Here is a 26,729-nt window from a genome sequence, read left to right as displayed (position 1 = left end):
AATTGTACCATACTCGGCCAGTTTTTCTTTGACATGAGGTGAACTGTACCATCAATTATTATTTATTCTAACAGTGCTACGTTGTAGTAAGTCTTGATGACAAAAACATAATTGTAAAAAACAAAGTTACTCAGTCATGAAGGCTACGAACAGAAACATGAGTATGCAGGAAAGTAATTATTGCGCTACAATACACTTTGCTCTCTTTTTTAGTATAATGTTATGGTCAGTGAGTGTCTAAAACAATTTTACTGTAGATTTAAATTCAATGAATGTAAACAGTGTTATAACATCAACAGATGCGTCTTACGTATACATTAATGTTATACAATTTACTGATATGAGGGATTTCCCATTACGTCTTCTTAACAAAAATAAATTTATTGTATTTTATTGTAAGTGATTGTGAGGTGAGGTCAAAAGCGTGTGTTGGTTATGTTAGCAAATAGCCCAATGAGGCTACGTCACATAAAAACCGATCTTTCTCTCTCCATTAGAATAGTAGCAAGTCACTAACTTGTTCTTTGTATAGACATACGTATGTGCATACTATAGGTGAAGTGCTGTTAACCGGCTGGTTACCAGTTGGTGGTAGAAGTGTACGCTGCTTCAAAGCACTTCTTCAACAGGTGAGTAACATATTGGATTTACGGTAGAAAATACATCTTTGGACAACATGCAATGATAACGAATTAAAAGAAAACAAATAAATGAATAAAAACCAAATTTAAATTACTTATAAGTACTAAAAGCTCAAAAATAATAATTATTTTATATTAGTTAGTGAATAATGTCGGTGTCATGTCAAGTTGCTGATAGTGATGGTCATTCTCCGCAAGTATTTTTTTCGATATTTTTGTTTGTGATTCTTGCAGAGTGAGGTGGTTAAAAAATTTTTGATTTCAGACTTAGTAGACTTACATAAGTATTATATATCTACTTGAATAATGTGCACTAAAAATTAGCTCGATTGAAAACTTTTAAGACGTCATTCAAAAGACCTACTTAAAAATTTCCAAAATTAACAAAAATTAAACTTTTTCTTCGTTGTATTGTTGCTATCAATATTTTTGAAGTTAATATTCTGAGTATTTCAAGTCGATATAACAATTTCTTATAGAAGTCGTAACAGTGTACTTCATGTGTCTCTTAATGATCTGGAAATATATGCAAATATTTTTTTTTATTTTCTTGAATCAACGGGCTGAAAAGCTCTTTTACAAAATCATAACAATTTATAAATATAAATATATGATGGTGGAGAAATGTATAATTGAACATAAATAGGATAATTATATATAATTAATTATTGATAGTTAATCACATAATTGAATAACTCATTCTTAAACTCTCTAAAATTAACACAAGATTTAATAGCCTCAGGTAATTTATTCCAAACTCTTCTTAGTCTAAAAGAAGGAGAATGAAAAACATAATCTTTACTTGAATTAATTTCCCTAAAGGTACGTACTGATCTTAATTTATAAACACCATCTTTGGTTTTAAAAATATTTAACAGCGGATTAGTGATTCTATCTGTGTCACTAAGTATATTGAAAATTCTCTTCATAAATAACAAATCATAATAATCCTGAAGTGACTTTACAGATGATAAACCAGCAATCCTAACAATATTAACGCAATCATGATCAAAGAAAGACATGCGTTTACCAATTTTTTAAGATAAGAATCTAAAAAACTTATGCTGAACCGCTTCCAATTTCATTATCATGGTTAAATAATGTGGAGACCAGATTTGAGAATTATAAAACATTATAGGTCTTACCAGGGCCTTGTACATAAGTATAAATAATAGTGTCAAACTTAAATTTACTGGCTGATCTAATTAAAAAACCTAGGATTTTAAAAGCCTTGTTAACAGTATTTTGCAATTGAATATCGAATTCAGAATTCTCTTGAAAACCATACCTAAATCTTTTTGTTCTATAACTCTTCCCAAAGAAATATTGTTTGCAAGATAGTTAGTTTCAAATTTATGACCTCTATAAATAGTTAATACCGAACATTTTTCAGTATTCAAAAATAGCTTATTCGCAATTGTCCAGTTAATAATCACATCTAGATTCTTCTGTAGTTTAGATTGATCAAGAGGGGATTTTATTATAGAAAATAATTTAATATCGTCTGCAAATAAAAGAAACTTGTTGTGTTGTTTCAAACCTTGACTTATATCATTAATGGAGAGTAAAAAAAGTAGTGGTCCCAAGTGAGACCCAGAAATATAAAGAATCTTTTTATTTTTTCTTAAATTTGATAACTTGTAGAATCGAAATTAAGCACAAATAACGCACATAAACTATAAAGACAATTATTACTACTATAAATAAAAAATACCCTGTCATAAATTATAGTTACCAATACAGATCACTCGAAAACATCGAAAGTACCTAAGGGTGGACAACCCACGGGACGCATAATGCGGAATACGTTTCCGGTCTGCGAATTCATCAGTTTTACAAAATACATATATGTATTTTATAATGACCAAAGTAGTGAAAACCAATATATTACGAGAAATACATTATTTGTGCGTCTATACACTTATTATCGATTTTAAAGTAAAATTATTGTGAATATATGACAAATTTTGGGTTTTTTATTAATGATTTTACAGTCCTGAGTTGAAATATGGAGATATATATAAGTTTATAAGTGTGTGGCAAAAACACATTTTCGCCAAAACATACGTCAACATGGGGATATGTCAACTTAGGGGGTACTTGGCCTCTACAACTTGTCTGGTTGCATTTAAAAAGTACTGAAATAGCTCCTTAAGTATCATAGGTATTTAAAAATTAAGGCTCAGACTAAAAGTTTTTTTTTTGCAAACTTTGAAGCGTCTGGCAAAAATTACTGCCGATGGGAAGTGGGTGACAGAGTTGATTATTAATTTTTAACACTATTCTGTGTAAGTTGGCACTACCACTGAGGATGTCAGCCGCAGTAGGTGACGAAACGTCTCGACAGAATAGTTCACTTACACCACTACCCTATAGCCCGAATCTTCAATCTACTATGGATTCAGGCCGTGAAAGCCTTTGTTCTTATATAATAAAGTTATTTGCATAGGGATAATATTATTATTATTATTAAAAAAATTTTGGCGGCTAAACGCCTAAGTTCAGCCAACAGATCATCATGATAATGTTCTCAGTCCTAAGACTGGTTGGACACGTACTTCCACTCTTTCCTATCCTGAGCTAAACTTCGCATTTCCCCAAAATTAGAACAACCCAAATCCTTAACTATTTGCGAACAGTAATCTAATTTAGGCCTACCTACACCCCTCCTAACTCATGTTTCTGCCTCTAATATGTCTCTGTCTAGACCTTCATGTCTGAGAAGGTGTCCCCCTCCAACTTATCTCGCCTATTTCTTATTGACTTCCATAGTCATCTGTTCTCCTATTCTTTCTAATACCTCTTCATTTTTAACCTTCTCTATCCACGGTATCCTCATCATTCAACTGTAACACCACATCAGCCAACAGATAAAAGAAGTAAATTTTTACGACTTGTTTTATTATTCCAATAGATTGATTTTTAAAAACATGAGAAATAAGATTTTGTTAAGTTCCGATAAGCTTCCGTTATAAAAATGCGGAGCCAGATGCAGAAGCGGATGTGAAAATGTATGCGGAACTTTCGTAATTGCGGAAGCGGAAGCAGAGGTCTGTTGCAACATTACTTCATTAGCAACACATAATAACACTAATCAATCGCACGAATTTTATTACTCATAAAATAAGTAATGTCTGGAGTAATGGTTTTATAAAGAAGCATTTCGAAGCTGACTTTATAATTAATGCCCTAATGACAGTGAAACGATTTCCTTTTTCCACTTGGAATATACATAAATAAATTAATAATTAATTTGACTTCAGCAACGAGGTAACGACCAAGAGGCAAGGATATAAAAATTGTGACAAACTGCATTACTAACTTAAAATATGTGCAAATGTTAGACTATTTCAAAATAACTTTTATGTTGGAAGCTAATTAGATAAACGTGTGTACTGCTAGATAATGCTTAATTAGAATATAGGTGCTTATTAGGCACGCTAATGAATATTTTGGAGGTGACAGGTGACTATAATTACATTTATGGATTTCGATTTTGCTATGCAAATATTACTTTAAAATTAGGACGTTAGTTTGGTTTTCCAAGTTTGTTACATTTTATTTACTTTACTATTTATTTCTAAAAATTAAATAAAGAAAAGTATACCATACACAGAATTTCTTTTAACATTAATTTGTGGTACTTGTTTGGGAAATGTCTAAATGTATATTGCATACATATTGTAGCGAGCACGGGCGTGTTTGTGTGCGATCGGGCACACATGTGCGTGAACGGCTTATCGATTCTCCGACTAGCCGCGGGCGCCTTTCTTCATGTGCGCCGTATTTGTAAATGTGTGTGTCGTACCTGCGTTCTGGGAAAGCAGTTAAACAGTTTAAAGAAAAACTAGACGATCCGGATGTTTCTAGAGGGTTCCAGAAAGGAAACAAAAGAGTATTTAAAGGAAGAGACGATCGCCGAGAAGAGAAGAAATAAATTGATCGTTGCAGAAGTGAGTCCAGAAATAAATTGACAGTGATAGCAGTGAAATAAATAGCGCAGTGAAAAGTGATATATCAACAGTAGTGTAAATAAATGGAATAATTCATAACCTACATTTAGTAATAATTTAATAGTGTTTTTAAGTTCTTTGATAATTAGTGTAAATAAATATTTTGTGTCGTTATCAGTATTAGAAGTTAATTTTGTTAAACCCACGAACATTACAATATAAAGGAGTTAACCCAGACTGACTGTTCACCAACATACAGCCGAAACTATAGGGTCGATTTGAATGAAATTTTGACAGTTACCTTTCGATATATATCGAAATTCTAAGAAATTTTGGTGAATCCCATTTTTTATATGGGACGAATCGCCACAGGTAGAGATTGCAGACGACAGGCACATCAGTGGCATATTTAGGTGCAGTACCCTCTGTGCTAATTAGTGATGAGTAAAATTCGTCTTGGTCTTATGCATGACCAAGACCAAAATCAAGACTGTCTTTATACTATCAAGTCCAAGACCGAACGAACAAGAATAAGACCAAAACCAAGACGGAACGAACTACGCAAGACTAAATGAATAATGATTAGGTACTTGCGGTAGATTTATGAATTAAACTATTTAAAGCAACTTTAATATATGAATTATTTTCTTGGAACAACACATTTTAGTACCTATTTGAAATTTTCAGTTTCGTTGCCTTCATTTTAACACTGCATACAAAAAAAAGAAACTTTACCACTGTTTGGAAAAAGGGATCTACGAGAATGTCCTCGGAGCGACTGTTTTTTTTTGTTATGTCTGCATAACACATGGTTGAATTATACCGACAAGCTATTTTTTTTTTCGATATTTTTTACTTCTTTCAAGTACCTTGTACTATTTTGTTCGTTAAAAGGCCAGTCCTCATGTTTCGATAACTCTAACTATCGATACTATTTTCTTTAAAAGTCAAGAAAGCTCGCATGTATGACAGAAAATTTCAGCTTTTAAGACAATGACCGTGTCTGTGAAGGGAAGAGAAGAAAGTATCAGAATAAATGAGCAAGACCAAGACTGTATCCGCAAGACCAAGACCAAAACTATATTACCAAAACTAAGACCGAGACTAGAAGTTTTTTAGCAAGACTAATACCAAGACTGGGATAATATTGGTGTTGGTCTTGTTTTGTTCATCATCACCAGGGTTAATTAAATCTGAGCGCCCCTACCATCAACATTTTTTTACCTCTCAACCACACTTTTTACCCAGTTCGATCACAGAGAACAGAAGCTGATAAGCACCAATGAAAACGCAATCCAACCTTTAAAAGTCGCATTCAGACCTAGTCTGTGTTTACTGTATGTTTTACTATTTTTACTATGTTAAATTTCATACCTTACTGAAATAGTATATATATATAATAGTAAGCTGTAAAGCCATTACGAATGTTTGGTATTGGTCATAAGTCCATATTAGATTATATTTAATTAAAGATCTTCTTACTTCAGTTAAAAAGAAATTATTTGCGTGTTTGCGCGTAGATAGGTAGGGACAAGGAGGGATTGCCACCCCCATCGCTTGGAAAAGTCTCTGACGAATTACAATATCGACACAAAGTTTAAAAATATACATGCTAAGCACATTAAACCTATACATATAAACATACAGCTATAAAAAATCAGCCCACCTAGTGAAAGCCTCACGCTACGCCCATGTTTACATGCAAAACATTAAAAACTATTGAACGTTACCCTCCTTATAATATAAAATTATATTGAACTGTAGTTGAATCCATTTTTAGAGTGACCTATGATAATGTCAAATAAAAATTAAAAATATTAAAAATCACCCCACTTAGGAAAAATGTCTCGCTACGCCCATGTTTACATGTAAAACATTAAAAACTATTGAATGTTCCCTCCCTATAATATAAAATTATTTTGAACTGTTGTTGAATCCATTTTTAAAGTAAGCTATGATAATGTCAAATAAAAATTAAAAACATTTCAAGTCAAAATTTTTTGTGAAGAAAAAATCAAAATTTTTAAAAAATAATAAAATAATACCCAAAAACTTACAATAAAAATAGAAAAATGTTAACAAAGGTAAGAATTTACTCAATACACCTATCTAATTCATTTAATTAATTATCAAAACATTTTAATATATTTTAATTGTTTTCAAGCGAAAAATTTACGAGTTTAAAGTTGCAATGAAATGTGCGGGGTGTGGAAATCACATCAAAAAGGTCTTGGATAACATGAAAGGTACCTACAAAAATTTTATCCCTAATAATTAATTATTTATTAATAAGTTCGCGAAGTAAGGTAAAACTTCCGTATCAAGGCTTGTATGAAAACTTAAGTTTCTACTGTTGAAAGTGGCTTAAAATGACCCAGTTATTGATAAAAAATTTGGGCAAAGCTATTACGGCTGTAAACGACTTCACAATAATAAAGAATCAGAGTTAAGGGGGCATCCATTAATTACCTGAGCTCTTCTTCGGTCATTTTAGACTCCCCCCCCTTAGATGAGATTTGGTGAGATTTAGTGAGATTTGCCAGGACCCCCCTTCCCCTTACGTGAGATTGACGCTAAAAATATTTTAAACTTGATTTATGTTCTGGAAGTGATTGCCACTGGCCAGTAGAGTTCTATGGGCAGCAGCCAATCAGAAACGAGCTGAGGACTAACGGCGGACTGGTGAGCACTTGCGGGGGACACTACGGTACCGGCCTCCGGGCAGTTAACATCTAAACGTGCTTACATTATTCCTACCTAGTCTTCCCGAAACATGGTGTCAGAAGTGGGACCCAGAAAAGTTTAACCGGGAAATCCAAGGACAAGATCTACAGCCATTTCTAATCGGCGGAAGAAGGAAAAAAAAGCAAACAAACAAACAAAATGCCGGAAACGACAGCAGCACCGATCCGAGTGAGTCCGCCATGTGCTTTTAACTTTAACGCACCGGAGGAATGGCCAGTTTGGTCGAAAAGATTCGGAAGATATTTATCTATTTCGGGTCTGGAGAGCAAATCAGATAAAGAAAAAATCGATTTGTTTTGTTATTGTGCGGGAGAGAAAGCGGAAGAGATATTAAAGCAGGTGATCCCGAGCGCTTCACTGGAAACGGCCACGTTTGCTACAGTTAGCAAGGCTTTCGACGAGTATTTCCATCCGAAGAAAAACATTGTGTTCGAGCGCGCAAAGTTCAACGCAAGAGTGCAAGCATTCGGGGAGCCGGTGGACGAATTCATCACAGCGCTACATACACTGAGAGATAAATGTGAGTACGGAACTTTGAGAGACGAATTAATTCGAGACAGGATTGTGATCGGCGTAAAAGATGTGAAGGCCTCAGAANATATTAACTTTTTATTTAATTTAACTTAAGAAGAAAACTTCGTCGACTCCATCATCAAAAAAATTTTTACTTTTTTAACGTGTTTTATTATTTTAATAAACAATTTTACAATTTGCGTGCACAGTTCCTATTTAAATTTTTCCCTCATTCGAGTTATAAATTTTGCGACCAGATGGTGTATGCCCATTTGACGGATCCCAATAGTTAATTTATTTAAATTAAATAAAATTCAAAGTAAAAACAGATTACAACACTTTTTTTAATTTTTACTCAATCCATTGAACTGCGGTTGATAACTTCAACAGAAACTGCGTTAGACGCTGTCGAGATTTCGAAGTTGTCAACGCAGTTTCCTCTGAAGATGTTAATCGCAGTTGCTGACGAAACGTCCCCACTTTACCGTTTATTTCGAACATGGCCCATCAACACGAATCTTAACTCTGTATCGTAGCACATTTTTTATTTATCTTTTTCTTATGCAGGAAGTGGTGTTATAGATTCTGAAGTCGATTTGGTAAATCAAAAGGTAAGGGTAACATCCACTATGGAAAACGAACTGAAAATATTGGAAGCCCTTCAGGCAACAGGGAAACCTGTGCAATTTTTACGGGCAGTAAATCTCTAAATTAGAACAAAATCATATTGCAAATTCTATACTTGGAATAACTATGTAAAAGATCTACCTTATTTCTGTGATTAGAATTTGGAAAAAAATAAATTGTTTTTAAGATCAATATGGGATTTATTTTATTTGTAACTAATGGTTTCTATGTCTTAACAGATTTTGCAGTTAACATCCTGCATCTTAACACCCCAGAATGATTTACAAATATAGGGGTAAATTTGAAAACATTCTAAAGCTTACAAAATACTTTATTATTGTTTTGAAGAGTATTAATGTCAAAATTAATTTTTCAATTTTTTATCCACTATAAACTACCTTAAGCTAATGAGGGAAAATTTGTTGCTGTTGTCACACCCTCGTCTGGAATCGAACCCGGGACTTTTAGCTTTATGCACCACTAAATTACGATTTCGAATCGCGGCGAGGGTGTGACAGCATCAACAAAATTTTCCTCATCAACCTGAGGTAGTTTATAGTGGGTAAAACACTGAAAAATGAATTTTCACATTAATATATAATATATTAACCACTATTAATTGTCAAAGTGTTTCGTATATATAGTTTTGAAGAGTATCTATATTAAGTTTTCCATACAAAGGTTGACTCTCCATTCCACACCCGCAGGGGTGGATTTTAAAAATTCTATCGGATTGGGGAAAACTAAACTTAGCGATGAAATATTATAAAATGCACCTTGATGATATCGCAGCCCGAAGCATAGGTGTTTACTGTTTGACTACATGTTTTTTCAATGCTTTTCTCTATGATTTCTTACCATCGGATGGAACCAAAATGGCGGACGAGAATACCACCATTTTATAGTGTTCTAGAGTTCTAGTTCTTAGTATACATAATTTAGGTTTAGCTTACGATTTCTACCGTAAAAAGTAAATGAAAGCACTTCAAGTACTTTAAACTCTTCTCGAAGCTTAAGACCGAGTAATATTATTACTAACCATAACCTAAAAATTTGATTTTAAAGAAACATGAAAAAATTATTTTGTATAAAGTATAAATACATATGTAAATTGGCGATTACTATTCGCATCTAATTTTGTGTTAGTTCTAAAAGTAATGAATAAATAATTGCATACAAGAGAAAGGTTTTGACAACATGTGTGCAGGTAGTAATTAGATGTATTTGAAAGATTTTTTACATTAACTCTTGAACAAATACTACCTTATCTATACATTCTAGGTATACAGGGTGGATTACAATAAAACACCCCAAGCCATAACTCCTTTATTTTTAAATGCCTGACTACTTGGGACAAAGTTATGAAAGCTTAATCAATGTTGCTTCCTGTTTGTGAAGTGTCATCGACTTCAGTTTTTTTATATGGAACACTTCGCATGTATGCTTTATTATTTTTGAATACTTCGTTAAAAAGGACTACTAGTCTACAGTAACGGTCTGGCCAGATTTCAGTAACTTATAATCCACTACGGTTTTCATATCTCACCAAATAAGGAACCTGGTCGAATTTGGCCAGCCGGAAAATATGGCCATATCCCTTTCCTTAATAAAATACCGCTGAGCCGTCGTCAGTAAGTATTCGTGTTAGATAGTGTATGTGAACATAATGGAATGGGGTAGTTGCAACTCGCCCTGCGTTCCCTCCAGTCCGCCATTATCAGTTCAACGGAAAAGTGCGTCGCTGTTATAAATTTTCAATCGTAAGTTCTTATGAATTTCTCATATTATAATTAGACTGTAGTGAAAAATATTTAGTTTAATTTAACTATTAGCAACCGTAGATGAAATATCCATGCATATTTTTAACTTATTTATTTTAGTATCTTAGGTTATGGTAAATATAACAATATAAAAGGTGACCACCAAGTGGCCATATTTTCCTTATGGGATTTTCTGATTCTTCTTAGAAGAACTCGAAAAATTTAAATTGGAAAGAAAACCACTACTTAATGCTCAGGAAGAATAGGAGCTAGCATCTCGTATCATACTATTAAGCGATGTTGGATACCCTTTTACTCCATGTATACTTCGCATGTGCGTCAAAAAGTATTGTGAGCCAACAATATGATTTATTATATTATTATTTTCTATTTATTAATGTTAAATTTTAAAATAATTTGTGCTTGATTTTATTAGTGTTATTTGTTCATTTTGTTAGTATTATGATTTTGTTAATTTTTTTTAGTATTTTATTTGTTCAAATTATATCAGTTTCAGATTCTAAAAATGTATTTTATTTAAAACATCAAAACCACATAAAAATGTCAAACTTTAAGGTGGCCGTATTCGACCCAGGTACCTTACATAGCAACACTTTTTGTGAATGGATATTGAGCTTTGGAGTCGATGTTGACGGTTCACCGGGATTCACATAAGATTTTTTACGTTTAGGGTTTTCGTACAACACCCATTTTTCATCGCAGCTGATAATTTTGTAGAGAAAATCTTTTCTTTTAAACCTGGCCGTGTTCACCCGTCGCTCTTTGTTTCCTGGGGTGAAGTTATGCAGAACCCATCTACCTTATCTAAGTTGATGTAGGCGATGTGAAACGCATTGCTGAGTTAACACTTAGTTGCAGTGCAAGCTCGGCTTCAGTCTGAGTAAGATTTTTTCTTAACAGTTTTTTCAGTTCCTCATCGTCAAACTTTTGTCGTTGGCTCGAACGATCCCGGTCTGACAGATAAAAATCTCCCATTCTGAACCATTGATACCACTTGTTACAGCGTTTTCCCCCAAGACAGCACAAATTATTTCTGTAGCTTCAGCAGCATTCTTCTTTGATTGAAATGCAAAAAAATGCAGTGTCCCAAATGCTGCTTGTCGACAGACATGTTGTCAATTTGGTATTTTATTTTAGATCACCTCATTTGTGAGATGTGTATTGTTGTTAAGAACTTAATGATATTACACCTACAAGTGGTAAAAGTTAAATCAGTTTATGTAACTTTGATACGAAATGATTCGCATGCAAAATAAAAGCCCCTTATTAATTTGGTTATTCAGTTATTTAATTCAATTGATTAATAACCCAATATTTAATTTTTCACACTTTCAATTATTTTTACCTTCTTGTCTTCGACGACGGGTTAAATTTACTTTACAATTATACGTTTGAATTTAAAATCGTATCTAAAATGTCATTATTATTTTAAGACTTTATTGTAATCAGTGTTAAACTGAAACCAAATATCGCGGTTAAATGTTACAATAGTCAGTGACGTGATTTATAAGTAAACTAGCGACCCGCCCCAGCTTCGCACGGGTGCAATGCTGATACTAAATATGTATATTTTTGTTTTGTTTAGATTATTATCGAGAAGGAGAAATCTTCAAAAGATACCCCCTGAACATATTAAATATACTACAGAATGTCTTTATATACAACATTCACAGTTTTTTATGTCATTAGATAATACAAACCGGCCTCCCGGGGCCGGTACCGCCGCAACGGCTATGTCCCTGCATTTTAAATCTGTAATATCTTCGAAAATATTCATTTAAATTACATGCTGTAAAGGGCCATATTGATCTATATTAAATTCACAATGTATTTGAGGTACTTAATTAGATAAAAATTAATGCTGTATTGCTTACAACCGCTTCGTAAATAAGTCATTATTTCTCATAAAAAGTAAAGGATAAAAATGGCTATTGTGGGTCATCCCTAAGAGATAGACATATACCATCCCGGACTTTTTTGTAGACCCCTTTTAAGATGTATAATATTGTAGTATATTATTTTGATCTATCTCGTAGGGTTCAGCCAGCGTTTGCGATGTAAGCGCAAAAAATGTGTTTATTTACGACATCACATTAGAAACCTCTAAAATTATCAGCATTTCCCTGCTATATTATGCATGTATGTATGTATACATATAAACCTTCCTCTTGAATTACTCTATCTATTAAAAAAACCGCATCAAAATCCGTTGCGTAGTTTTAATGATTTAAGCATACATAGGGACAGACAGCGGGAAAGCGACTTTGTTTTATACTATTTAGTGATAATTATTATACCATATCATATACGTATGCTAATCAACATGTCTAGTTTTATAGCCATTCGTTAAAATTATAAGTGGTAGGCGTATGCTGATTTTCGATTTGCATTTGACAGTGACCGCGGTGGGTGTCATTATATGACATGTTAAAATTATTGTCTGACAATAGAGTTTGTTGACTGCCCATCGTTTGAAGACTTTTTTCTTTAACTGATACTAATTGTAAGTGAAACGCTGTGTTAATTAGACTGGTATGTGATCTAATTGAACTTAAATTACATCAGGTACTTATAACGTCTTTTATGTCTAACTGAACAGGTAGGTATTATTTATATGTACATTACGAATTGCAACAGAATTAGAAAGTTCGATATATATATATATATATGTGTGTTGTTTTGTTTGAATGTCGAAATATTCATGAGTGGTAAATGATATTGTCAAGATGTTAAATATACTTAAAAATGTAGGGACAAGTTACTAAGATGGAAAAGTGATAGTTTGTATAAAGAACAACAGGAAGTTATAGAGCTAGGGTTGCAATGTAGAGAAGTATATATTAGGAAGGGAGTCAGACAGGGATGTACACTGTCACCGCTACTTCTTAATCTATACATCGGAGACGCGATCAATATCATTAAAGACTGTACAACTGTAGGGATAAATATACAGGGGCAAAAGATTAGTATGCTTAGATTTGCAGATGATATAGCAGTAGCAAGGAGGAATTAGAGATAGCTTTAAATAAAATGGAAGCGGTACTGACAAAATAGTATTGTATGAAAATGAATAAAAGTAAAACTAAAATACTGGTATGTAAAGGAAGACAAAGTAGAGAAAGAGCGAATATGAAGATAGGAGACGAAAAATTAGAAGAAGTGGCTGATTTTAGATATCTAGGCAGTCAGATAAGTCAGGACGGAAGGAGTAGTAAGGATATAAAGCAGAGGATAGCGCAGGGTCGAGTTGCCTTTAATAGAAATAAGTCACTTCTATGCTTGCGAACGCTTAATTTGGAAATTCGAAAAAGATTGTTAAAGGTGTATGTTTGAAGCGCGGCGGAAAAGAAAAGGTTAGAAATTAAGAGATATTAGAAAGAATAGGAGAACTGAGGACTCTATGGAAATCAACAAAAAAGCGGCGAGATAGGTTGGTAGAATACCTTCTCAGATATGAAGGTCTAGTCAGAAACATATTGGAGGCATAACAGGAGTTAGAAGGGGTAGAGGTAGACCTAGATTAGATTACTGTTCGCAAATAGTCAAGGATGTGGGTTGTTCTAGTTTTAGGGAAATGCGCAGTTTAGCTCAGGATAGGAAAGAGTGGAGGTACGTGTCCAATCAGTCTTAGGACTGACGACCTTATGATGATGATGATGATGAAATGATATTGTGTGGCTATTTAAAACGTCATATATCAGTAACAGGCAGGGTTGAATTTCTTCTCTTGATAAGGATTGCGAAGGAAGTCACGACTTTTCCGAAAACTTAACCTTTTTTTCTTGAAAATAGTCGAAAATGATCCAATTATGAAAAATTTGCATGAAAAAAAATTGTGGGATGAGGTTACACAATGTTTTATTGCACTCCAACCAAGGTACGATAATTTTTCCCAAAAAGTGCAACGTTCCAGTTACTGTTTGAGGAAAGGATTTTACCAGACTTCATATGGCAATTTCTACGTGACGGGTGTTGAAATCGTTTCCTAATAAAGTTTGATTCACACTATCATCTAGACGACGGCAGGCAACCGTCCGTCAGTTGTCCGACATAATCGTCATCATCATCATAAGGTCGTCATAACCATTCTATATACTGTATTCACACTATCTGTGTATGGATAGTTAATGCCTAGTCGGCCTCTGTTGGTGACCGATAACGAAGGAGAGAATACCTTGACGTAATTGTGTCTGTTGTAGACGGTTCTTGATGCCAATGAGAATACATTCAGTTAGTTGGTAACCAGATGGGTGTTATTAAGTGAAATCATTAAACTGATGAAACATGTACATGAAACACTAATGAAATTTTACTTCATCATTTAACCCTTCCTTATACGTATCAAAGTGAAAAATTTCCCTTCAGCTTTTCTGTCTAATAAAATTTGTGTGTCCATTCTCCATCACCTCATCTTTTTTGTAATGCAAAAGAGCAATAACTGCTAAATCAGTAAACGAATGATTTTTTTAAACATCGTGATGGAAACGTGCTAACCATCCAAAATTTGTCAAAAGATTGACGGATATCTGCTGCCGTCTAGACGAATAGTGGGAATCTTGCTCTTGGTGCGTAATGCACTATACCGTGCGGCATGGCCTGCAGATTTAGGCCATTCCTTAGCATTCGGGAGTACGCCGGTTCGATTTCATGCGGGAAAAAGGCTCTTACATGAAATTGTTACTTTTTTATGACATGAATGAGTTAAAATGTAAAATCGGAATTACCTACATAATTTGACATTCGGACCTTTTTTGTAGTGAACTCAATTTTCTATAAAAAAGGAATTACAATTGGTTTCTACTAAGGTCGTCACTAAGACTGGTTGGACATCCACCTCCAAAAAAAAAACTTTTGGGTGTTTCATTCCCACCAGTCAGTAATGCTGGTGGGCGGGCAGTCCCTCCGAACTACGCCTGAAGGTAGGGCGGAAGGCCCTCTTCAGCCTGCTTTCAGGAATCGTGGGAATGAGTGGGTGGGTGGTTCGGGTGAGAAAGATGAGACGGACGAAATGAAGACAGAAGAGAAAGAAAGATTATTTGTGGAATATTACTGCCTCAGCAGTGTGTTCCAAGGAAACCACAGAAAAACTTGGATCAAGGTAGATGGACCCGGAATCGAGCCGGCGTCCTCCCGAATGCTAAGCAATGGTTTAAACCTCTAGGCCATGCCGCTCGGTACCCACCTCCACTCTTTCCTACCCTTAGCTAGTCTTCGCATTTAGCGAAAACTAGAACAACTATTTGTAAACAGTAATCTTATCTAGGTCTACTTCTACTCCTTTTAATTCCTGTTTCTGCCTCTAATATCTTTAACTAGACCCTCATGCCTGAGAAGGTGTCCTACCAACCTGTCTCGCCTTTTTTTTATTGACCTCCACAGAGTCCTCTGTTCTCCTACTCTTTCTAATACCTCTTCATTTCTAATCTTCTCCATCCACAGTATCCTCATCATTCGACGGTAACACCACATTTCGAATACTTCTAATCTTTTATTTTTCGCCGCGCCCACCGTTCATGTTTCGCACCCGTACAGCGCCGCGCTCCAAACACACACTTTTTACAATCTTTTTCCAATTACTAAATTAACCGTTCGCGAGCATAGAAGTGACTTCTTTTTATTGAAGACCGCTCGACTCTGCGCTATCTCCTGTTTTGTATACCTACTACTTCTTCCGTCCTGACTTATCTAACTTCCTAGATACCTAAAATCAGTCACTTCTAATAATTCGTATCCTATCTTTATATTCGTTCATAATCGAGAAAAAAATTTTAATTAAAATCGTAATTAACTCAGAAACGATTAAATGAACTTTGCATACATTTATTTTTAATTAAAAACTGTATTTTCGTTTTTAATGAAGAAATTTCAACACTACAGGATTTCGGTTTCCTTTTCGAACACAACATCTAAAAGGCGCTTTATTTCTAGCGGCTTTTGTCAAAAACGGCGGGGTTATCTGTTTTCGATAGTAGACATGTTTATGTTTCTATAATAATAGAGTTAGTTTTACTCCTACTTTAACACTAATATCTATCTTCATTTTAGCACTATGAGTTTTTTACGTTTGCTGGGAGTGTGCTTGTTAGTTAGCTTCACAACAAGTTCTGATCCAGAAATAGAAGAAGAAGAACTGAGGGCGCGGACGTTTATGCAAATTATCGATTCCAGGGATGCCACCTTGAGCAATAAGGTGACATTAGCCAGCTGGGCTTATGCCTCCAATTTGACCGAAGAAAATTTGCAATATCAGGTACAAACACGTTATTCTAACCATGTAATCCTAACAAATAAATATCAGTTTTGTATAAAACAAAAATGATTTTGAAAAATAGTTAAATCTATAGTATAGTAGAATGAAGATTCGGGCTATAGGACCGTGGTCTAAGGGAATTATTCTGTCCAGACGTTTAGTCAGCTACTGCGGCTGACATCCTCAGTGGTAGTGCTCAAGATGTCAGTCGCAGTAGCTGACGAAACGTCTGGACAGATTAGTTCACTTAGACCACACGGCCCTATTGCCCGAATCTTCATTCTACCATGGATTTCGACCGTGAAAGCCTTTGTTCTTATATATCTAAATCTAGTTATTTTCAGTTAAAAGTTAGCGCTGAAGCAGCAAAACAGATAAAAGAAGACTGGCAAGAAATTATTAAATACAACTGGAGGGTCTTTGACGATGGCGATTTGAAAAGGAAATTCGAAAAGTATTCAATTTTAGGTGTGTCTGCATTACCAGAGGAAAAATACAGCAAACGTGAAAAGATCATTAGCGATATGGAAGCAGTTTATGCGAAGGCCAAAATATGCGATTATAAAGATCAAGAAAGGTGCGACTTGGCTTTAGAACCAGGTAATTGTCATTCATTTATAAAAATGTTAGTTATTTTGATTAAAAATGTTAACAGAAGCCCATTTCCTTCGAAAGCGTAACCTAACCACAATAAAGTATAAAGGGAAATTATAGCCCAGTCGTAATAAAATAGCCAATACTGATTACCATCCACCTTCATTTTGTTCTATTCTGAGTAAACATTAGCATTTCCCTAAAATCGCCCTGTCCCTCTTTTACTAATGTTTTAATCAGTTTTCTAATGACGAACAAAATACACATATTTTGGAGCAATCCTACTACGTATACAGAATTATGGGACAATTTTTTTTTTAAGAAAACCGGCCCTGGACGTGATTTGGCGAAGTACAGAAAAGTTGCAATAAGCAGCTACGGGTCTGACGCTCGAAGCTGGCGGAAATTTTAAAATGGCGTGGATGCGTGGTGGCAAAAGTAGGCACTTTTAGGTACAGACGTAGATTAAATATTTGAATGCAGGAATCAATTTACTAAATTTAATTAAAAAAATTAACTTAGTTTTATTTGGTTTTCTTGTTGTAGATATTTAAAGTTTATATAAAAAAGAAATAGTAGGCCCAATAATTTAGTTTAACGTGATTTACTTAAATGTTATGTTAGATAATGAGCAAGTAATAGACATACAAACCGAAGAACTAATTGTTGATGTCGGCGACAGTGATAGTGATTCCGTTGAGGACAGTGAATGTGAAAACTAACTACAAAACAAACAAAAGCATTAGTTTTACTTTTTATTTTTTGATAAGTTATGATTCTATATTATTTACTAGTACGCCACTGTCCTATCTGTATTAACACAATAATTTACGCCTACTGAAAGCTTATTTGCGAATCGGTTCCGAGTGATTTACCCAACTAGGTCATAAATGGGCAAGTACCTGGACGACCGCTTGCCAGCTTCGTTCGTCAGACCTGTACATCGACGGAGAGTGTAAATAATGACGGTTGTGTTGTGTCAAGTATGTAAGTATCTACACCTCATTACTACGCCACTACACATTGACGCCTATTACAATAACACATAATTAAATAACTTCTTTTGTTCATCGCTGATAGTATGTAGTACTATTTAAAGTACACCTCTACTCTGTCCCGTGTTTCTTGTACATTGGTCGTATACTAGGAGTTAATTTTTTTTTCTAGAGATAACGCGAGTGTTCGAAACTTCTAGAGATCCCGAAGAACTGAAACATGCGTGGGTTGAGTGGAGAAAGAAGACTCGTATTGTGAGAGATTTGTATAAAGAATACGTTGACTTGTCGAATGAAGCGGCTCGCTTGAACAATTTCACCGATTACACGGAAATGTGGCTGGACGATTTCGAATCTTCCGATTTTAGGCAGCAAGTCCAGAAATTGTGGGAACAGCTTAAACCATTGTATTTACAAATACACGCATACGTCAGGTTCCAGTTGAGGAAGAAGTATGGAGATATCGTGTCCGAAAAGGGACCCATACCAGCTCATCTTTTGGGTAATTTAAAGCGTAAAAATAAAATATCGGTGCCTATTATTTGTATTAAAACTACATCAAAACAATTTTCCTGAATATATAAAATTTTAAGTACGCAAAAAGCTACGGGTCGATAGATAGATGGGTTAATACTTAAAGTTAAGAAAAAATATATTGAAGAAGTTTGAGGTTCTATTACCGTATGGACAGCGTTTTTTCGGAATAGTTTAATTTCCAAAAATACATATTACTGTATTTATCCACTACAAATTTTTGTTTATATTATGTTCTTTTTTGGATAGGTAATATGTGGGCACAAGTCTGGGAACATGTTGAAGGGTTTAGCCAACCATTTCCGGGTAAAGTGAAGCTTGAGGCCACACCAGAAATGGTCAAGCAGGTACGATATTTATTATTATTTTTANAGGGGTAGACCTAGATTAGATTACTGTTCGCAAATAGTTAAGGATGTTTAGATGTTTAGCTCAGGATAGGAAAGAGTGGAGGTACGTGTCCAACCAGTCTTAGGACTGACGACCTTATGACGATGATGATGAAGAATTTAAAAATCCTTTCAAACAATTTCTAAATTAATTTGTACATTTTCTGCCGCAAATCAGAGATAAATGCTATTCTAAATGTATAAGACGCTAAAGCAGAAATTTTCCTGAACTCGAATTTTCTCTAACTCGAAAATAACTGGTTGCAAGTTAGGGAAGTTTGACTGTACTTAAAGAAGAGTGTGAACCAAAAATTTAAATTTTAGTACGAAAATATCTAGGAAAAATCTTCAAACCTCGCTGCTCTACAACCATTTGCTGCCGCAAATCAGAGATAAATGCTATTCTAAATGTATAAGACGCTAAAGCAGAAATTTTCCTGAACTCGAATTCTCTCAAACTCGAAAATAACTGGTTGCAAGTTAGGGAAGTTTGACTGTACTTAGAGAAGAGCGTGAACCAAAAATTTAAGTTTTAGTACGAAAATATCTAGGAAAAATCTTCAAACCTCGCTGCTCTACAACCATTTGCTGCCGAGATTCTATGACGTCAGAATAGCTTCGTCTAGCCAGAGCACTCGTACGTGCTATTAGAAATACAACAGACATGATTTAGATAAAGCTTTTGACAATGTTAAATGGGACAAGATGATAAATGAACTTAAAAATGTAGGGGTGAAATACAGAGATACAAGAGTGTAGAGAAGTAAATATTACGGAGTCAGACAAGGATGTATATGTAGAAGACGCGATATACATAATTAAAGACACGGCAACTTTAGGGATAGATATACCGGGGCAAAAGATTAGGATGCTTAGGTTTGTAGATGATGTATGTAGAAATGTTATCATTGAGTTAGAGACAGTCTTAAATAAAATGGAATATTAGTATGCAAGGCAAGAAAAAGTAGGGAAAGTCAAAGTAAAATTGGAAAGGAAAAATTAGAAGAAGTCGCTAAGAAGTCAGATAATTACGGATGAAAGGAGCTGTAGAGATATAAAACAAGGGGGGCGTAGGACTGAGTCACCATTAATAAAAAGAGGTAATTTCTGTGCTCGCGAACATCGAAAAGGGTTGATAACGGTGTATAAGTGGAGCACGGCTCTGGAAAAAGAAAAGGCTAGAAACCTTCGCAATGTGGTGTTACAGGCGACTGATGATGATACCGTGGATAGAGAAGGTTACAAATGAGAAGTTACCTCAAAAAGTTATCTTTTGTCGAGGTACCATCAACTGGCCTCCGAGAAGCCTCGATTTCATACATCCTGATTATTTTTAATGGGGATACCTTAAAGAGAAGGTGTATGCAAACAAACTACGATCTCTACTGCAATTGAAGCACAATATCCACACCAAAATGGCCGCCGTTTCAAGAAAAATGTGTTGGCGCGTGGCGGTTAATTTCCGTTTTCGGTTGGAGGAGTGTCAACTTTTGGATAACATCATATTTGGCACTTAATTTTCAAAAACATTGTCTAAAATTGAATTTACAAACACCCCCTACCCTTTCTGGGCACCCCGTAGGTTCGATATTACTGTTTACGAAGAGTTAAGAATGTGGGATGTGTTAGTTTTAGGGAAATGTGAAGATTAAAGCAGAATAGGAAAGAGTACAGACGCGTGTCCAACCAGTCGTAAGACTGAAGTTGTCCTGATTTGGATCTAGAGGCTGTCATCGGTTGGAGTTACTTCTTAACGTTTCACTAGCACGAGTAGCGGCGAGCTTCTTTAGATCTCCATGTTGGATGTGGTTCACATGTTATTCACATCCAGCATTGGAGATGGAAAGATCATTAAAGAAACTCGCCAGTCGTGCTAGAGAAACGTTAGGAAGCAACTCCAACCGACGGCAGCCTTTAAACCCCAATCAGGACAACATCAGTTAACTTGCTATCCGTGAAAGCCTTTACCAATTTATTAGTCCTAAGACTGACGACCGTATGATGATGATGATGGTCATTTTAATAGCGATTTAGAATTAATGTTTGCATAGGTCGCAGGTACATGCATCATATATCACATTTACTCCAAAAGAGTGCAGGTTGATATCTTACACGACTCATGCATGAATGACTGAAGTATTTTCGTTAATATTCAAGTTGTTGAAAACTTAAAAGATTTAAATGTTATTGAGCAAATTCGCCGAATTAATACGGTTAAACACAATCTTTTTCACTTTTCACCATTTTGAAATAAATTTTTGTTCTGATTTTCTGTCCTTACAGAATTACACTCCGTTCAAGATGTTCAAACTGGCGGAAGAATTCTTCGTATCGTTAAATCTCAGTGCAATGCCACCACTGTTTTGGGAACGTTCCATTTTAGAGAAGCCGAACGATGGTAGAGAACTCGTGTGTCACGCGTCCGCGTGGGACTTCTACGACGGCAAGGATTTCCGCATAAAACAATGCACGCAAGTGAACGAAGGCGACCTCTACACCGCCCATCACGAAATGGGCCATATACAGTATTATTTGCAGTATAAACATCAGCCCGTCATATTTCGAAAAGGCGCGAACAGCGGTTTTCACGAGGCGGTGGGAGACGTTATGTCGTTATCTGTGTCCACGACAAAACATTTAAAGAAAATTGGACTTCTAGATTCTGATTTTACGGAAGATCCCGAAGTTTCCATAAATAACTTGTACAAGGTACGTACTTTAATAGTAGGTAACTAATTCTTGTGATGTTGTGGAGCATCCGGCAAGAAAGCTATTCGATAAATATTAATTATTAATTTTAGTCAAGACATTTTTATCATCTACTAGCTGACCCGGCAGACTCCGTACTGCCTCAGTATCGATAAATAAGAGACCTAAACTTTTGTATAAAATAAACTTGGTTGTCAAATGTCAAATATTATGGTTGCGTCCAGAAATTTAATTTGTGACAGAACTTAAGATTTATCAATCTACACAAAAATAATCTGAAACAATTTACATATTTATTCACCTTTTAAACCTTCTCTGGACTTAAATTAGCCAAATTGGTCCATCCGATCTCGAGTTTTAGCGAAACTAACGAACAGCCTTTCTTAAAACTTTTTGGGTGTTTCATTCCCACCAGCCAGTAGTGCTTGTGGGCGGTTAGTCCCTCCGGACTACGTCGGAAGGTAGAGCGGCGGAAGGCCCTCTTCAGCCTGCTTTCAGGAATCGTGGGAATGGGTGGGTGGTGGTTCGGGTGAAAAAGATGAGACGGACGAAATGAAGACAGAAGGGAGTGAAAGATTATCTGAGGAATTATACTACCTCAGCATTTTCCTAACTGATCCGAGGAAGCCACAAAAAAACTTGGATCAAGGCAGAGGGACCCGGAATCGAACCGGCGTACTCCCGAATGCTAAGCAATGGTCTAGACCTCTAGGCCATACCGCTCGGTCTAACGAACAGCAATTCATTCTTATATATATAGATTTTGCCCCCTTCAAAGATATTATACACTTGCGCCAACATTTTTTCAATCCTCGAAGCACTTCAAGAAATCATTTTATGTGATCTTCTTCAGTTTCTACTTGGATGCCATTTTATCTCCTCAATCGTAGCGTAGCGTCATCCTTTCATGGGCCATTTCAGTTTCGGGAACAAGAAAAAGTCACATGTAGTAGTAGTATGTTGTTTTTGGACACACAAGCAAAGATGTATGAGCAGAAGCGTTTATCATGGTGCAAATGCTAATTTTTGCTCTTCTACAAATCCGGCCGTTTTTGGCAGATTGCTTTGCGCATAACTTGGAGGTAATATTCCTTATCGACCGTTCTATCCGGTGGCAAGAACTCATGATGCACCACGCCTCTGCAATTGAAGAAAACTGTAGGCAAAACCTTCACATTCGACCTAACTTGGCGGGCTTTTTCCGGTCTTGGCTCGTGCGGACCCTTCATTGGGATGATTGAACTTTGGTTCCCTCGAAATAACTATAATTCTTATGATTAGTCACAAGTTATGACACTCTGGAGCAAATTTGGGTCGTCGCGGATAGAGTCCAATAGCTCCTTAGAATTTGATACAGATTCTTTGATCCATTTTTTTGGAATAGGGAAAAATCGAAGACAAGTCGAAACACGTGCAAGCGAAGCGGCTGTCAAATATTAACTGAACATTCAACATGTCCGTACTCGCCGTAAACACTAAACATTATTGATAAATCTCCTTGCGACTTTATAGTATCTTGAGGTAATTAAAATAAAACTAATTATTTATATTTGTAGGTAGGTCTCGATAAAATAGCGTTTCTACCTTTTGGGTACTTAATGGACTTGTGGAGATGGGATGTATTTTCTGGTAAAATTACCCCTGACGAATATAACTGCAAGTGGTGGGAATTACGAGAGAAATATCAAGGGGTTGAACCTCCGACCAATAGATCTGAGGAGGACTTCGATCCAGCAGCCAAATATCACATTGTAGCCAATGTCCCATATATCCGGTAATATGGCAGTATTTATATAAGCAAAAAAAAGAAAGTCTTTTTCTGCTTTAATTTATATTGCTTCTCTGAATTATTATTAAGTGCTAAGTCCCACGAGGTCTTTTTTAACGGTTATTTCTTTTAACCTAACCTAACCTAACCTAACCTAACCTTAATCTCATGCGCACATTACAAATGTCTATATTTGTTTTCAGCTATTTCGTTAGCTTTATTATCCAGTTTCAATTTCACCGAGCTCTTTGCGAAAAGGCTGACCAGTATGACCCCAATGACCCTACGAAAAAGTTGCACGAGTGCGACATTTACCAAAGTGCCGCAGCGGGTAATGCATTAGCGTAAGTTAATACCGTAAATTTTTACTTTTTCATATGTGTAAATATAATTTTCGGCGGCATGGATCTGTTGTGATGATTTTGCAATGGAAGTGTGTACTACAAAGCGACGATATTCACTCTAACGCAGTCGCAACAATGCGTTTTAACGATTTGAGGTTATGAATTCTTTTATGATATTAAATTACGTTGCTGCCTATACGAATTAACATAATGAAAATACATACCTCAAATATGTATCTTCAATACCTGGTACACTTCCATTCGTTAATATGTTGACACTTTCGATATTTTGTTTTGAACACTATGTAAGGAGAACGAACTCATCTCTATCGATATGTTTATCCAAATAAAACCCTGGGCCCCTGGTTTTACGAGTACACGATTACTGGTACGTAAAACCAGAGGCCCCTATGAAGGTATAAAGTCTTTAGCCAATATTTAGACATTGATTATTCATATACCTATTGTGTTTTTCCTGTTTTTGAAACTTTAGAAACATGCTACAAATGGGTTCATCAAAGCCATGGCCTGAAGCAATGAAAGAATTAACAGGTCAACCAAACATGGATGCTGGTGCCCTTTTGGAATATTTTGACCCCCTACTGAAATGGTTAAAAGCCGAAAACAAGAAAAATGGTGCCTTTATAGGCTGGGAATCGTCTAACAAAAGTAAGTAAAGCAAATATAAGAATTAAAATGACGAGTATAAATAATATTAAATTATAGTTTTTTTACTTTGCAAATAAGTTATCCTGCTTTTTATTTCTCATAATTATTTTAATTTTTTTTACCAGAATGCTCTTCCAAAAAATCTCAACAAGAAGAACTCAAAGATGATGAAGAGAAGATATAGAACAGTTTTAGACAATTCTCTTTAGTAATACGTCAAAGTCGATATGGTCCTGTACTTTGAAGCAATAATTACTTATTTTTTTATATCTTTATCTGCATTTTATAATTATAATGTATTGTCAAGAAATGTTTCTCATAAACAAAATTATAGTATCTAAATTAATTTTGTCACTCTGTATCAATTAATTTAAATGTATTCCTTTCCAATTTCCACTTTTTTCTTTTCATATGGTATTATAAAAAATAAAAATCAAAGCCGAATAGTGTAAAAAGATATGTGTTGATGCCCTTTAGGGGACTAATCTAAAGATAATCCCATTCTTTAAGTGATAATAGTCGATAATAATGAACTCCTAAAGATAATTTTACCTACTAGAATTCTAATTATTTTCGTTGTTCAAGCATTAAGTTAAGGTAAGTAAGCTCTTATATTACTTTATATTAGGAGATAAAATATAAAAAAAAAACGTATTGATTCAACCGAGGACAGAACCCGGGTCGCTCACATGTCAATCGAGTGTTGTAACAACTGAAGCATTGATTCAAAATTTGTCCAAGTTTGCGCATGACGTCACCTCATGAATTACGAGTGGTGCGTTTTCAAACTGTAAAGCATGTAATGATGAGGCTATAAACTAATAGCATTCACACAAATATCTCATACTAGATAAAGTGTTACAGTTTATATTACTTAAATGATATTATTAGAATATAAAAACTGATCATTAAAAATAAATAAAACTTCAGAGCATTCAAATTCAAGAAAGGATAATAATAATTGGGCATTCTTTGCTTCATGAACACGTTCGTAAGACTCTTGTTGACAGTTAACAGTAAATATCAGCGATATGTATCTGGTACCTTGAAAATATCAACTGTCTATAGCGTGCTGATGAGAACAAATAAGTTAATGCTCCTTACCATACAATTAGGTAGAGTTTAATATAACGTGTATGTGGATTAAAAAATATTATTTTTTATTGCCTTTATGTTTTTGAAACTTACTAATTGTAAGTATATTTTAAGAACTCTAGTGGGTCGGTAAGCAATGAATTGCAAAATGCTGGATGCCTTAGGTTTTAGAAGATTGATTTTTGCACTTCCTATAACCCAATGGCATTCAATAATGCGGTGAACTTGAGATCATAATCGCGTAATATGCTTCGAAATTATTTAGTCGCTACGTAACCAAGTTTCTCATAACACTTTACCTATTTATCATGTTTACCAGTAACAAGTGTATGGAGGTATTATTTTATAAATGGGTGTGCCACCAGACCAAAGACGACATGTTATACTAATACAATTAACCATGCTCACGATTTCTTGATGCGTTTGACGTTTGAGACGCTATTTATAATAATACGAACTAATAGTCGTAAGAAATTTTTCTAAGGAGTGGTTGCAAATGTGTTTATTGTTGCCAATTCAGGGTCAGGGATGTGATTTTTCACATTAATTTATTTTTTAACTTCTTTCAGTTCATTACTAGCCTTGAGAATTGACTAGTTGAAATTGTAAGGATGTTTATAAAGTTTATTTGCAAATAAACTATAATATGCCTATAATTAGGATTAAGTATACGATATTAGGTACTTTAGGGTAATAAAATTCCTTTCAAAGTTCTATTTATTGCCTTTGTAATGATTTTTGTTTTTGGGTTGGTGTTCTTAACTAGTAATTTACCTAAGTAGGTGTACATACCTATGTAAAATATCTAATTTTCGACTGAGTCATTAATTATAGTTTTGTAATTAACGTAACTCGATAACATTAATTATTTTTCTCATGTAGAACTTGCAGTTACTGTAATCTTTAAAATCAATTTCACATATTCCCAGCTTTTCTAAAACAGGAATTTTATCCTTAGGGTTACCAAGAGAGTTCAAGTTTGAACTATACGCAGTTTGAACATCAAGTTTACTAAAAATTAGAAATGCACAGGGCAGGTATTTTACTAGGTACAAGATAACTCTTGGTTGGCGGATTTTCAACAAGAGGGTTGAGTTGAAACCGTTGAAACGAGCTTATAAT

General features: G+C 34.9%; 2 protein-coding genes across 6 annotated transcripts; both read left to right on the top strand.

Annotated features, from left to right (window-relative positions):
- The first annotated feature begins 515 nt into the window (after nucleotides 1-515).
- Nucleotides 516-24,858, top strand: LOC108741626 (angiotensin-converting enzyme). Of its 5 annotated transcripts, none has more exons than XM_025978240.1 (10): nucleotides 516-629; nucleotides 16,306-16,510; nucleotides 16,855-17,110; nucleotides 18,272-18,601; nucleotides 18,883-18,980; nucleotides 21,306-21,731; nucleotides 23,288-23,505; nucleotides 23,703-23,843; nucleotides 24,337-24,512; nucleotides 24,638-24,858. In XM_025978240.1, exons 2-10 carry the CDS (start codon nucleotides 16,310-16,312, stop codon nucleotides 24,694-24,696), a joined length of 1,905 nt encoding a protein of 634 aa, XP_025834025.1. In that variant the 5' UTR covers nucleotides 516-629; nucleotides 16,306-16,309; the 3' UTR covers nucleotides 24,697-24,858. The 5 variants fall into 5 exon arrangements, with proteins under 5 accessions (XP_025834025.1, XP_025834028.1, XP_025834027.1 ...); XM_025978243.1 differs by lacking the exon at nucleotides 516-629 and adding an exon at nucleotides 12,660-12,763; XM_025978242.1 differs by lacking the exon at nucleotides 516-629 and adding an exon at nucleotides 12,721-12,825.
- On the top strand, nucleotides 7,158-10,243 carry LOC112905573. The gene is made up of 3 exons (XM_025978245.1): nucleotides 7,158-7,276; nucleotides 7,356-7,912; nucleotides 10,160-10,243. The coding sequence occupies exons 2-3, from the start codon at nucleotides 7,478-7,480 to the stop codon at nucleotides 10,241-10,243; spliced, it is 519 nt and encodes a 172-aa protein (XP_025834030.1). The 5' UTR covers nucleotides 7,158-7,276; nucleotides 7,356-7,477.
- Nucleotides 24,859-26,729: the final 1,871 nt, after the last annotated feature.

The sequence above is a fragment of the Agrilus planipennis genome, unplaced genomic scaffold, assembly GCF_000699045.2.
Source record: "Agrilus planipennis isolate EAB-ADULT unplaced genomic scaffold, Apla_2.0 scaffold310, whole genome shotgun sequence".
In the NCBI taxonomy this organism is placed as follows: domain Eukaryota; kingdom Metazoa; phylum Arthropoda; class Insecta; order Coleoptera; family Buprestidae; genus Agrilus; species Agrilus planipennis.
The sequence above is the reverse complement of the archived record's forward strand: the minus strand, read 5'-3'. Positions and strand labels throughout refer to the sequence as shown.

Excerpts from the sequence above, each read along its gene's own strand:
- LOC112905573 (XM_025978245.1), top strand. The coding sequence starts at position 7,478 with ATGCCGGAAACGACAGCAGCACCGATCCGAGTGAGTCCGCCATGTGCT. Across the intron at positions 7,913-10,159 it reads GAGACAGGATTGTGATCGGC|TTGCAACTCGCCCTGCGTTC; the intron begins GTAAAAGATGTG and ends GGAATGGGGTAG.
- LOC108741626 (XM_025978240.1), top strand. The coding sequence starts at position 16,310 with ATGAGTTTTTTACGTTTGCTGGGAGTGTGCTTGTTAGTTAGCTTCACA. Across the intron at positions 18,602-18,882 it reads CATACCAGCTCATCTTTTGG|GTAATATGTGGGCACAAGTC; the intron begins GTAATTTAAAGC and ends TTTTTTGGATAG. Across the intron at positions 24,513-24,637 it reads CTGGGAATCGTCTAACAAAA|AATGCTCTTCCAAAAAATCT; the intron begins GTAAGTAAAGCA and ends TTTTTTTACCAG.